We start from the raw sequence: 13488 nt of genomic DNA, 5'->3' as shown, positions 1-13488 counted from the left end.
CACACACAACTCTCTCCATTCACACACAAATCTCATTCACACACACACCTCTTCCCATTCACACACACACTTCTCATTCACACATACACCTCTCTCCATTCACACACAAACCTCTTCTCCTTCACACACACCCCTCTTCCTATTCACACATACACCTCGTCTCATTCTACACCGCCCAGTGCACCAAAATTGGTGGCAGTGGCCCTCCTAATGGGAGCCCACAGAGCACTAAGCCCAAGTGCTTCAGGAGTTCTCAGTAATGCCTCCAATAGCCAAAAGTTAGGATCTATTTTTAACTCCCTTCTGTGGCTGAAGAAACTGAGGTGTGGAGAAACTGAAGAAGATAGGCTGTCCCCAAGGCCAGAGAGTTGGTGAGCAGAGAGGCAATGTGTGAACCCAGAGAGCCTGACTTCCGAGACCACAGTCTTAATTCAGAGAGAAGGAAAAGTTTCATGAAAAAGAAAAAACAGATGACATGGAAGGGCTGTTAATACAGAGGATGATGTTCTAGAATGAAGTATCTGAGCTCATGGTGAGTGGGAAAAGGCCAGTGAAGATACCAACAAGGTAAGAGAAACAGACACAGGCTCTATTCAGCCTACTCCATGTCTCCACCCTCTCCATTCTTCGGTACAGACATCTGAATTTTCTCAGTGTCATACAAAGTGTCATGCAAGCCCTTCCAAATAGAGTGTATTCCCTCAGTACACCCAGATAGAAATGTTACAGCTGCCCCTGGTCGGGGCTGGGGATGGTGGTGGTGAGGATGCCTCCACCTGTGCAGAGCGACCACCACGGATAGAGGCATCAGACACCCAAAGGGGCTGGGCCAGTGCCCAGAATACACCAGGCTTCTCCCTCCCTGGCGCTCACCTCCCCCATCAATGTATAAAACATAGAGAAGTGGGAAATCATTTACAGATTAAAGGAGTCAACTGCTTGGAGACAAACCACATTAAAGCACAGTCTTTAATCATGCCCATGTGGGAGAAATAATTCTAGGTTGAAAAAACAAGATCAAAGATGTAAAGTGTATGCTGGGATGAAGGCAGCCACCCCTGAGCACTCCAGACCAGGCAGGAGAAGCACTGTGTCTGCCAGTCATCGCCTTGAATTGGGGCCCTTCCAGCCCAGATGACAGTCTTATAGACTGAGCTATGTCCCTTAGAACCTTACTGCCTTCCCTGATCCTCCACCCTGAGAGAGGCTGCTGATGACAGCCAAGCCCCAGAGGAAATTCAATTAATAAAACCTAGCTAGGAGATAAAAGAGTCACCCCAGCAATTGGCCAGATAATAGCAATTGGGTGTGCTGGCCGAGCTGTGCTAAGCTCCACAGAGGATTTAAATATCTCCCACTTGTCATTTTCTGAAGGTTTACATTGGTAGCACTCCACAAAGAATATTCTCATTAATTTGAGATGGCCTGAAATTAGCTTGTAATTTTCCTATTTCTAAGATATTATCTAGTAACAATTCCTCTGCCATCTAGCGTAATTACTGTAATGCCAGAGGCCCAGAGATGAATCAGGGGCTTGTGCAGCTCAGGGGAACATCTAAAATGACAGACCTCAGAAAGCCACAGTCTGGGAGATCGGGCAACTTCTCCTTTACAATGGAATTATATTTGCAGTAATTCCTCCCATCAACAGAGAGACTTTTAAAAATAAACACAATGAATCAATTTATAGTTTACAACATTAAAGTGTCACAAAGAAATTTATTTACTAGAGGGAATTGAATTTCTCTTATAAAATCAGTGTTGAGAATATTTAAACCAGAAACCTTGGGCTGGAGGAAGGTCAAAACACAGAGTAAGACTTGATGCTGAAATGTGGCATCTGGACTCCTGATGGCACAATGATCAGTTTCTATTTTCATAGTCAAAAAGTATACAATTTCCTTCTCATTCTACCTTAACTTCAGAGTGCAGTAAGGGCCACAGATGCCTCTACAAACAAGGTAGTGTCTGTTGGAAAGTGAAACTGCAATAAAAAGTCAATCAGTCACCAAGCCTCCTTGAACCTCTCACTACCTGACCTGGAGAGAGAGCAGAGAAGCAGTGAGATGCTTTGAAGATTGGGAAACTCTAAGTCCCCCTGGGCACGGGTCAAAGGAGCTAGAATCTCCTAGCTCAGCCCGGTCTTTCCAGTTTATAAAGCTCACTCTCCAGCATTCTGCCTCTGGTAGACTGAAAAGATAAGAACAGTAGGTTCATGCTGAGGACAGCTTCTAGGGAATGATTATTAGAAGTCATACAGAAAATATAATGTGGGGAAATTCTCCCTGGAGAAGGCTTTTTAAAAAGAGGGCCATCATGCATTGGGGTCAGAGAACTGGTCCAGACATCTTTCAAGGTCCCTTTCCATCTTGAAGCCTATGAAATCTCACAAGGCCACCTTGGGTCTGTCAGAGGCCAATCATGCTGGTCTCTTTACTGAACCACCTCGGGATGCCGGCTGCACCTTGGAGTGGCGTGGCCTGATTCTGCTCATGTGCTTCTCTGTGCCTAGATGCTCCCACCCAGGACTTGTTTTTTAGCGAGAACACAATCCCAGGCACTGTTCACACCCCAAGGCAAAGGGCAGTTATTCTTCTTGAGGACCTAAATCCACTCAGTTTGCGTCCTGGAACTCCAACACGGGACAGAAAACACCCACTATATGGTGATCCCCTCCCAACCTAACAGCCAACTGTCCCCAAACTGTGAAGGCTGCCAAGACGAGCAAGTCACAGTCCCTGCCCAGAAGAGCTACGAGGCAGATGACAGGAAACTAGTACATGAGAGCCTCCACAAGGAGCAGAAATTGTATGCACTGTAGGCTTTTAAAAGGCAATGAGGCCATAGTGTTCCCAGACCAAACTGAGGGGCGGGCTGCTTATTCTCGCGGCCCAATAACAAGATGCAGACGAACTGGGGAGGAACAGAGTTTTTATTTTCTGCAACCAGTTACAGGGGGAAGGCCTGGAAATTATCTCTAGGCCAACTCAAAATTATATAGTTTTCCAGTGCTTCTATACCTTCTAAGCTATATGCCTACATGTAAGTGTGCATTCATCCAAAGACATAAGTGATTAACTTCTAATCTATTAGATCTGTGTCTTGAAGACTTTTCCTCTGGAACCTCAGTAAATTTACTTCATCTAAATGGGTCCAGGTGCTGGGGTGATTATCCTTATCTTGTCTCCTGCTAAATCATGGAAGTTTGGGGAGTTCCTTCAGACCCCATGATAAAACTTGTTTAATCTTAAACGAGTCCTGTTAAGAATTCCTTATTCTGTCATGCTTTAAGGCCCAGGAAAGGCCAAGGCAAAACTCTTGGTAGGCTTTTGTTGCATTCCAGACTTTGTATAAGGGCACTGGCTTTTTTAGCTTTTAATATTTAACTCAACCACCCAGTCAGTACTGAAACAGTTGCTGTGGAGGCCTGTGTTAGTGAGACCTGGCCTGCAACAATAGGGTGGGAGTACTGGCATGGACAAAGAGAAAATGGAACTTCATCTGAGCCTTGGAAGCACACAGGCGTGTCAGGCTCCAGGCACACCTCAAAGGGCTGCCTCAGAACAGTTCAAGTAGGTTGAGCCTGGATTTAGAGCCCTCTTGGGTTATGAGTCTTTCCTAGGAGGCTGGGAGACTCCAGGGTGAATGAGGCCAATAGCTTCCAATGATCTGCAAGGTCTGAGAATGCTGTGGCCAGCCATGCATGTCCTCTCTGAAGAAGGCATGTACTGGGATCTTCTGGGCTGTCCAGGGCTGAGCCAGTGTCATAGGCTAAAGAGTTAACACAATTACTGACTTCTCCCCCTCCATGTTCTGTGAAACCTTTTGATGCTGGCTAGAGAGGAGATGGGGAGTCTCCAAATAACTATTGTGGCTCTGAGGTTATTTATAAGTTTATTTTGGAGAGTGATACCAAGAAAACAAAAGCCAAAGAATGTTTTTTTTCCACCAAACAAAGGTGAACAGTGGGTCTAAGAGGTTTACTTAAAATATTCCACTGTAGTCAACCCACAGAGTGGGAGAAAATATTTGCAAATCACATTTCTGATAAAAAATTAATATCCAGAATATGTAACAACTTGTAAATGAATATGTAAAACTCATTCTGCCCGCTCCCACACTGTGGCGTGTACTTTCATTTTCAATCAGTCCCTTCATTTCTTCCTTGCTTTGTGCGTTTTGTCCAATTCTATGTTCAGAATGCCAAGAACTGAGACACCCTCCACCATTAACACCACAGTGTTGGGATCGCAGGCATGAGCCACCGTGCCTGGCCTTCAGAGCATTTTAAAATACACCATTAAAGAGCACTGAAGATAGTTGGATGCTAATTTATTATTAGTAAGAAGTACCACAAGAAAGTTAACAGAGGACTGAGGAGGATATAAAATCCCAGGAAATCCCATGTCCTGCTTCCTGGGGTCAAAACTTCCCCACCTTCTACCCCCATTCTCTCCCCAATGGTTCCTCAGCAGAACACATGAATCTGCTACAGCCCGTGTTGCTCCCAGGCCAACTGTCCTCAGTAAGAATGGGCTGGCCATAGCCAAAGCCCCCTGCCACCTTGGCATCTTGAAGGCTGAAATCAAAGACAAATAAATGTGCATTTTTCCCAAATTGAAGCCATTTATTTCTTGTTGCCTCAAGGAGAGGATAGGAATAAAGGATTACAGACTGTAATTAATCAGGCCTAGAGAGGCAGATGCAGGTTAATGCAACCCGAAAAGGGAATCCTAGCCAAAGCTGCCAGGCTCTCCCCTGTTAATTTCCATGTCCTGCCTGGTCAAAAATACCCTGAGGGCAACTTCACAGATCTTTGGTTAAGGTTAAGAGCTGAGCTTGGCGTGGCTAGATTGCTGAGTAATACTTGCTTTGCACTTTTTTTTTTGGAGCTGTGACAGAAAAGCAGGATGTCGGGAAGCTTCCACCAGACAGTGGGGGTCTGGAAGCATTCAGAAAAGCCTCGGGGAAGGGGCTCTGAGCAGAGGACTCACCACAGTCATGGTGGAAGCAGCTGTGGCCTATGCTAATTTGTTTAGGAGCTCACAGCCTTTCTCCTCTCTAAGCTAAGAGTCAGAACACAGTGATGGGGAGAAATGTGTGTACACTGCTTGCTTATAGAGAGAGGTGAGTGTGTATTCACTCTGGCTGCTAATTCTGTAGTAACATTGAACATATTTATAGGAAAACATGGAGTGGCTTATGTTTGGTACAGAATTATTTCAGTACACGAATGAGCTTCACTGGTGGGCTAGCAATGGCCTAGACAGGCTCTGCAGCTCATCAGGGCACAGTCATCCCAGTGGAAGAAATCAGCGGCCACTGCTGGGGTCAAGGGCAAGAAGAACAGTTCCACCCTCATTTCCTAGCTTTGCACATTTCTAACCTGAGAGGGAGGCAATCCCTTGTTCCTTTCCACTTCACAGATGTGGCTGGCCGTATTTAGAAACTCATCTCAGTATTCTTTCTGTTCTCTCTGGACTCCACTTTTGCCACTCTTGCTCAAAAGCGACAAGGAGAAGCGAGAAAATCAAAGACATCAGGTCAGCCCTGGGGCATCCTCTGTGGGTGCTCAGGCGTCCCCACGCTCCAGCTGAGAGAGAGTGAGACAATGCACAGATGGTCTTCTCCGCCAGGGTTTGATGGTTAGGGATATAAATAGAAAACAAAAAATAAAAAACAATGCTTGGGGGGTTTTCTGATGCCACAGAGGATGAAAAACTCCTTAGAATCACTTCCCATAGTCACAAATAAAGCCTAATGACAGGAATGAGTTTGAATTATGAAGGAGGTGAGCAGAGTAGGTGAGAAGTGGGGTCGAGCGTAATGTCCACTTCCAGGTAATCAAGAAATGACCACATTACAAAAGGCAGCTTTGGCGGGTTTCTGGAACGTATGTGAAGTCCAAGGGAAATAAGGTGGAGAACACTGTGAGTGCAGAGAGGCCAATGACCGTAAATGGCTCACACATGCTATCCCAAGTTTCCACCCAGGGTTCTGTGTTGTTTTCTCCAGATTAAGAAATGATGTCACTGACCTGGACAGATTAGAAAGCACCTCCAGACTTAAGCCACCTGCTCTTCTGTTAAATTGTTGATTTTAATCTCCTAAGAGTTCATTACAAACCCTCTTACCAGAAAGAGAGCCGGGGCCAGTCCGCATTTGTACAATTTCCCGGAGAATCAGATCATGGAGCAGCATGCACTTGCACATTGAGGGCATGTATGTAGGTATTTCCTGGTAACCAATGGCCCAGGCACAGAGCTAGCTTGTCCACTCTCCATTGCCTTGTATGTAACTTGTTATCCTTAACCCTGAGGGAGCATGAACTCAGCACTGCATTGAGCTATGGAGGAGTAACTGCATGGGGACTTACTTCTCTCAAGAAGAGTAAGTCACTTTTAAAATATGATGACTTTATAACAAAAAAAAAGTGAACTGGCTTTTGAGAAAGAAAAAGATTAAGAAAAAAGAAAACAACATAGCATGCCCGGAAGAAAGCATAAAGGGTAAGAAAATTCCCAAGAACAGCCTTGTGCTGATGGCCCTGTGTCGGGACCCTGCTCTCACTGAAGAGCGGTCAGACAGTCTCAAAGGAGCCCCAAGGCCACTCCGAGATGCAGGAGACACAGGTGAGGAGTTGGCACTAGGAACAGGAGACCGAGTCCTCCAGGTTGCCACCCCATCCCCGGAAAACTGATCTTTTCAAACCAGCCTTGCAATCTATTTCTCCCCTTTGAGCAGTCACAGGACGTTAGCGAAAACAAACAATTATAAAAATTAAATGGCAAATATAAGCACAAAATCCCAGCTTGCACAGACTATTTAAATTCAAGGCACTGTTAAGATGGTATATAAATACAACAGCACAGAGGCATGCTATTTTATGTAGCAGTAATATTGAAATCATCAAATTTTTACATGCTATTGACAAGTCTGCATGTTAATCTTCCTAAATCAGAACCTCAGTAAAATTAGATCCTTCTACAGGTAGATTAAGGGAATTGGGTCAGACACTGCAGCTTGGGTTTCCCCAGGTCTTACCTGGAAGGTAATACTGAAAGGTCAGTACTTTGGGAAATCCAATTATCTTAAAAGACTCAAAGTAGAGAAAACACCATAGAATTAATGACTGACAATGAGGCTGGAAGTTCCCAGAGAGCAACTACAAGGGCTGAGCACAGAGCAGGCACTCGATGGATCAGAAGAGACAGGGCCTGCCCAGGGCCACACAGCTGAAGCCCTGGGGAAGGTGCCTCTTCCCACCGCCCTCTGTCGGTGATTCTCTCCTGTGTGCTCCTTATCAGAAAGGAGGTTTGCCTTTATACTCTGCTCCTTCCTCACTTCTTGGTTGCACTCCTGTTCCCAAAGACGCCTCCCTCACTTCCCATATTCTACCCCTGTTTAAATGATCCAGTCCAAATCTTAGCTCCCACATAAAGCTTTCCTGACTGTGCAAGTGTGTCATCTCCAGCCTTGACACTTGTAAAGCATGAAGCATCCAAACTCTCAAATAGACTCTTCCATGATTTCTTCTGAATTTCTTCTGCCTCTTATGTTGCTTAACTCGCACATGAGGCAGCTCTTCAGCATGTTCCTGAGGCCTTTGTGCTGTCAGAAATCACAAAGACTGCCTTCTTTCTCCATAGCATGCAACACAGTTCAGTTGGAAACCCGGGGATGAGCAACAGCGTCAGAGATGTAATCAGGAGAGCCTGTCTGCATGGGGACGTGGCCGCTTCTAGAGGGGACTGGCCTTTATTCTAGTCTCAACATAAGGTGAGTCCCGGCTGAGTTCCAACCTGCTAAGCACTTGTTCACACTAGACTGTCACTGTTCTTATGCCGCTTCACTTCTTTAGGTCTGAATTTCTATTTTAAGACGCCATGACTTCTATAATTTAAAGATCCAGGAGGATTTAGTCTATTATTAGCTTAAAGAGGACACAACATTGGTCAGAAAAGAAGCGCAAGGTGGGTTTGCAGCCCAGTTCGTGTTAACTTCAAACAATTTTAGAAGGATCTGGAAAGAACCTCAGGGAGACTGTGCCTCATTTGAAGCTATAGAAATGAAAGACCAGAGAGGGGCTGTGATCTGTGGAGACTCACTCAGCTGACTGGTGACAGCACTGACACAAAAAAAATCAGTCTCCTGATGGCTAGGCAAGTAAACCTTCACCACGCCATGAAGGCTCTCCCTGCCGAAAATACACCGTTATACGTAACAGTCCTTTCAATCAGGTTGGAATTCTGAAAGGAAAAGAAACCTCAGAAATGACCACACACAACACAAATCTGCATAGCACTGGGCAAAATTATGGTATTAAAATAGCCATCTTGATTGTTACAGTCTATGAGGCTGAATGGCAGATTGAAATAAAATACTGAGATACAGAACTTGAATCTAAGTTCCATTTCTCACAGTAAAATCATGTTGGGCAGGTCATTTTCCTTTCTACGCCTTTCTTTTTTTTTTTTTTTTTGAGACGGAGTCTCGCTCTGTCGCCCAGGCTGGAGTGCTGCGACGCAATCTAGGTTCACTGCAACCTCTGCCTCCCACGTTCAAGCAATTCTTCTGCCTCAGCCTTCCAAGCAGCTGGAACTACAGGCATGTGCCACCACACCCGGCTAATTTTTGTAGTTTTAGTAGAGACGGGGTTTCATCATGTTGGTCAGTTGACCTCGATCTCCTGACTTTGCGATCTGCCCGCCTCGGCCTCCCAAAGTGCTGGGATTACAGGTGTGAGCCACCACGCCCAGTCTATATCTCACTTTCTCAGGTGTAAAAATGAATAATCACAGGGTTTCTCAGTGGGGGAGTTCCCGGTGTTTGGACAGGTCCACTCTTGCTTGGGGACTGTTCCCCTACATTATGGAACACTAAGCATCCCTGGCCTCAGGTCCCATCATTGTGTCAATTAAAAATGGCCCCACACATTTTAAACTGCCCTAAGTTTAGAACCACAGGAAGGTCTCCAAGGCCTCCACTGGCTGTAAAGTGCCAGCAGGAAGCCACTCCTAGGTGTAGAGTGAGACAGGTGGCAGGCCTACCCGTAGATGTCCAGGACCCCGATGAAGGAGTGCTGTTTGAGGGAAGTGTGCAGGGCCTTGTTGATGTGCTCCACGATCCAGCTGAACAGCTGGGCATAGATGTGCTTGGCCAGGGCGTTGCGTGCATTGATCACCTGCTGCAGGGACATGGTCTTGACATAGGTCTCCGAGGTGGTGACCAGCTTGCGATGACACAGCCAGTGCTCCATCTGACTGTGCTCCACCCCGAGCAGTCGGCAGAAGTTGCTTAGGTGTTCATCCTGGGGCTAAGGGAGATGGGGGAGATAGATTCAGGAGGAGTGTGGGGGACAAGCCACTCCCCCACCAATGTCTTCTACCCTCCCACCCAGAGGAAAAACAAGCCAAACCCAAGGCCTCCCAGTCCTCCAGAATCCCAGCACATCCTCTGCTGCCAGCCCAGCAGGCAGGCAGTCTCTCTCACTCTCTCTCACATACACATACACACACATACACACACACTCTCTCTCTCTCTCTCTCACACACACACACACACACACACACACACACACTCTCTCTCTCTCTCTCTCTCTCTCTCTCTCTCTCTCTCTCTCTCTCTGTGCTAAGTGGAGATGACTGAGCCCATGATAGAACAATGCTCAAACTGATCATTACACCTGCTAATGATTAAATTGCAGAATTTTTAAAAAACCAAAACCTTCTCCATCTTTCTTGTCCTCTCCCTCTATGCCAGGCTGCTGCTGAGCAACTGGTAAGAGGAGAGTCCCTGAGTGAAGGGAGCAGAATGAGAATCAAGAACTTATGACCATGTAATCCATTCAGAGTAATGAGCAGATTCACACCAAATTCAGTTTGCATCTGCTGAGGTCTGCATGCAGTGCTTGACCCACAGCCCAGAAAGCAATTCTCTTCCTCCCTCTTAGAGTTCTTCACTTAGAGGCACTGCCTTCGACCCACCCCATCTAACCAGCTGTATGCTCAGAAACAACCCTCAGGCTCCTAAGATAGAGGGGCCCTTCAAAGGCACTAGCCATGTCCCTCCCTTAGAAGTCAGTTCCCCACTCTGTAAAGTAACAGGATGGGCCAGATCAATGATTCTCTTCTGAGTGGCTGGCTTAAGTGAGAATCACCTTGAGAAGTTTTTGAAATTGTATGTGACACCAGCAAGTGGTTCAGATGTGCTGGGTGAGAGACAGGTTGAAATGCAATGGATGATGTCACCCCCAGCACTGATCCTGCACTGTCCTGTGCTTCCAAGCAGGCTTGCTTTCTTCTTAGCCTCAGTGATGCTAAAATCATAGAAACTGAACTATCCTCCCCCAGCAGCAAGTGTTTTAAGAATGTAAGCAAAGTTCATCAGCGTGGAAAGCTAAGATACATGGCAAAAACATGGACCACATCTTGACCTGGGAGGATCATCTGGAACACTCCCACTGATAATATCACATATGCTCAGAGCTGGAAAGAAACTGAAACTCCTCCAGTGTGAGGCTCTTTTCATACAGCTAAAAATCGGAGCTGAGCCCCAGAGAGGTACAACTACGCACCCAGGCCCCCGCCCTATCCCCGGGACAAGGGTTCTTCCACTGTCCTACCCGATGTATCTCCTACCTACCCAGCTGCCTCTAGGGACTATGTGTGAGTCTTGACCGTCATTTATCCAAATACCAATCACATCACCTGGTGTTTGAGTCACTGGAGAGCCACATTTCCCACAGGGTCTTATTTCACCAAAATATATCAATTCCTCAGAAAATCCTTGCAGCCCACTCAGGGTACCCTGAGAAAGCCTGTTCATCCTTGGATGCTCCTCTTACCTGCTATTCATTCCCTCATCTGAATCCACCTGGGAAAGCTGATAGCAAAGCCTCGAGCCTGCTGGAGAGCTTATTAACACTGCTGCTGAAAGGGAATCCTTCAGAACATGATGTGCCACCTCCTAATCGCCCTAAATTGCTTGTGGGACTCATTTTCTGATGAGGCTGCCTTGCAGGATTTAAATGAGGGCTTAATGAAAATTAACACAGATAACTGTATCATTTCTCCCTTAACACCATGTCCCCAGGCCATTTTTTTCCTCTTACAGATATTTAAAATCCATCTGCCCAAAACACAGTTATAAAATAATAGAACGCCAGAGTAGGAAAGAACCATCCAAAATCACTAAGGCCAGTGTTTTTCCAATGCAAAGAACATTAGTTTGCTTACTTAACAGAAGGAGAGGATAGCACCAGGTTAAACATAGCTGAACTGGTTTAATACACCATGTAGCACCGAGAGATAGATATTTTAAGAAGCATTTCTGGAATGTATTTGATCAAAGACTGATTATGCTCTTAAGAAAATGCATTCTAATCCAAAGTCCCTTATTATTCAGATAAAGCTGAGTGAGGCCTCCTGCCTTCTGGTCCAGAGCTCCTAACCCCAGCCTGGCAGAAGAATCAGCTTGGTTTGGACTGGGTGGGTGTGGAGAAGCCCCCATCTTTTTATGCTCAGCAGAGAGTTTCCATGGCTACTTCTCCTGGCCAAGATCCTTTTTCTCTGCAGCCAACCCATCTCCCCCTCCCCTAAACATAAAGCCATATGCGGTAGAGTTAAGTGCCCGGGGACCGCTTGGCAGGCGACAAGTTCAGAGGTGGCAAGCATCCAATTTGTTCATCTGACTTATTTCCAAGAAATTCTTAATTGCTAGGCATGGCACTGCAGATGGATTCCCTGACATTTAAGTGGCCTGCCAGCAGCTACCATGACTGCCCAAGACATGCCCACGGGCACCCTCCCCTCCTTGAGGCCTCACGCTGCGAGTGCAGTGGAGAAAGCGCACGTTAGAGACTTGTCTGATAACCATATGGGGACGGCCTTTTATCCACCACAGTGGGGTGGGGCTTGATCTTCTCACGCTCTTCAGACTGTTGATTGAAGGTGCTCACTGGAACTGATGTAGCGTCGTGCAATTACATTTAGGTAGAATTAAATGATGCTAAATCCATTAAAAATAGCCAACATCATAGGTAGCAGATTAGTTTCATGGTCCCATATTGCTAAATTCAAGAAACAAATTGCCTCTGGTGTCCCCGCAACTGAATGCTGTTGCATCTCCAAGGTAACCCTGGCAGTCATGTAGCGCATTCTCATGCTTTAATTAAAAATAAAAACTGCTGAGCAGAAGGCACACTGCTTATGGAAAGACAGCCTTTCCAACAGGAGGCCCATCCTATTTGTCCACGGAATAAACCACAATCAGAGGAACTCTCAGTAGTAACTACTTAACAATGCATTTCTCAAGCATACACTCTGTGCCCGGCACTGTGCGGGCATCAATGGGGCCCACCAGGCAGGCAGAGGGCAGTCTGCTCCTCAAGGACTTGCAGTCCAGCTGAGGAAGCCAGGCTGGCAGGAGTGAAGGGGACTGAATGCTGCCTAGGCCCTGTCCCACCTTTGCCATGGTCATTCTGATTTCAGAGAAAGAGACTCCTCTCTCTGGGCCTTATTTTTTCTTCCCATCTACAGCAAGAGGGATGCTCCTAAGGTCCACTCTGGCTATAACAAGGCTGACACTAGACAAGGACTCTCTCACCATGGGCTCTGTGCTAAAACCTTTCCATGCAGGGCTTTCTGGGATAGATCCTCACCCCAGCACTGAGGCACGTGGTCACCCACACTCCACAGAAGAGGAAACGGAGAGGTTAGAACACTTGCCTTAAGTCATACATCCAGCAAGAAGAATCGGGATGTGAACCTTGGCTGTCTTGACTCAGCTTTTGCTGTCCACTAGTTCTCTGTACAGCTCTGATTGCAGAACAATTGCGGACCAGCCTAGACCATAAACCTGAATTCAAATGCCTTCTGGGATTTGCTGCCACCTAGCAGAGAAAGGGCTGCCACATGAGGTAGCATCCAAACCTCAACCTCTCGGGCCTCTTGCCTCTTGCCCCGCCTTTACCACCTGCATCTTCCATTTACGCCTCCCTAAGAAGGCCCTGATGTTCCCACCCTCATACTGTCTCCACATAAACTCAGTGGGTACAAGAGGGAGAGCAGTGAGCTCAACAGATACAGTCCTAATAAACACTCACTTCCCTTCTCAGCTGAACATTCTCGAGAGGCTGGGTGTGGAGGGTCAACTATAAGATCAGAGACACTTCACTTACAGGCTTAAGTCTTAGTTTGGCAAAGGGGCACTGGCCTCACCCCCCAATGCAGGTAGGTGCCCAGGGACCCCCCAGCCCTGGTTCTCATGCTAACCACCAGCCCCACTAAGATCTCAGAGTTGCTCATTGACTCTTAATCTCCTGCATGCCCCCCATGAGGCCTGGAGAGCCTCCATTATCCATCCATCTACTTCTTGGGTGCCTGGTGAGTGCTGAGCACCACAGTAGATGCTGTGACAGAATAAAGAGCAAGAACTGTCCCTGCCCTCTCAGAATTTGGAGTCTCACAAAGGAGACAGGTAGGCAGC

General features: G+C 46.6%; 1 protein-coding gene across 1 annotated transcript in view; it reads right to left on the bottom strand.

Annotated features, from left to right (window-relative positions):
* MYO5B (myosin VB) overlaps positions 1-13488 on the bottom strand; it is a 398063-nt gene that overhangs the window by 155778 nt on the left and 228797 nt on the right. The window contains exon 10 of the mRNA XM_017529641.2: positions 9051-9316. Within this exon, the coding sequence (XP_017385130.1) occupies positions 9051-9316 (266 nt within the window). The remainder of the gene's footprint in view (positions 1-9050; positions 9317-13488) is intronic.

Source organism: Cebus imitator, unplaced genomic scaffold, assembly GCF_001604975.1.
Source record: "Cebus imitator isolate Cc_AM_T3 unplaced genomic scaffold, Cebus_imitator-1.0 Scaffold60, whole genome shotgun sequence".
Classification (NCBI taxonomy): domain Eukaryota; kingdom Metazoa; phylum Chordata; class Mammalia; order Primates; family Cebidae; genus Cebus; species Cebus imitator.
Note: the sequence above shows the minus strand (reverse complement) of the source record. Positions and strands in the feature narration are given on the sequence as shown.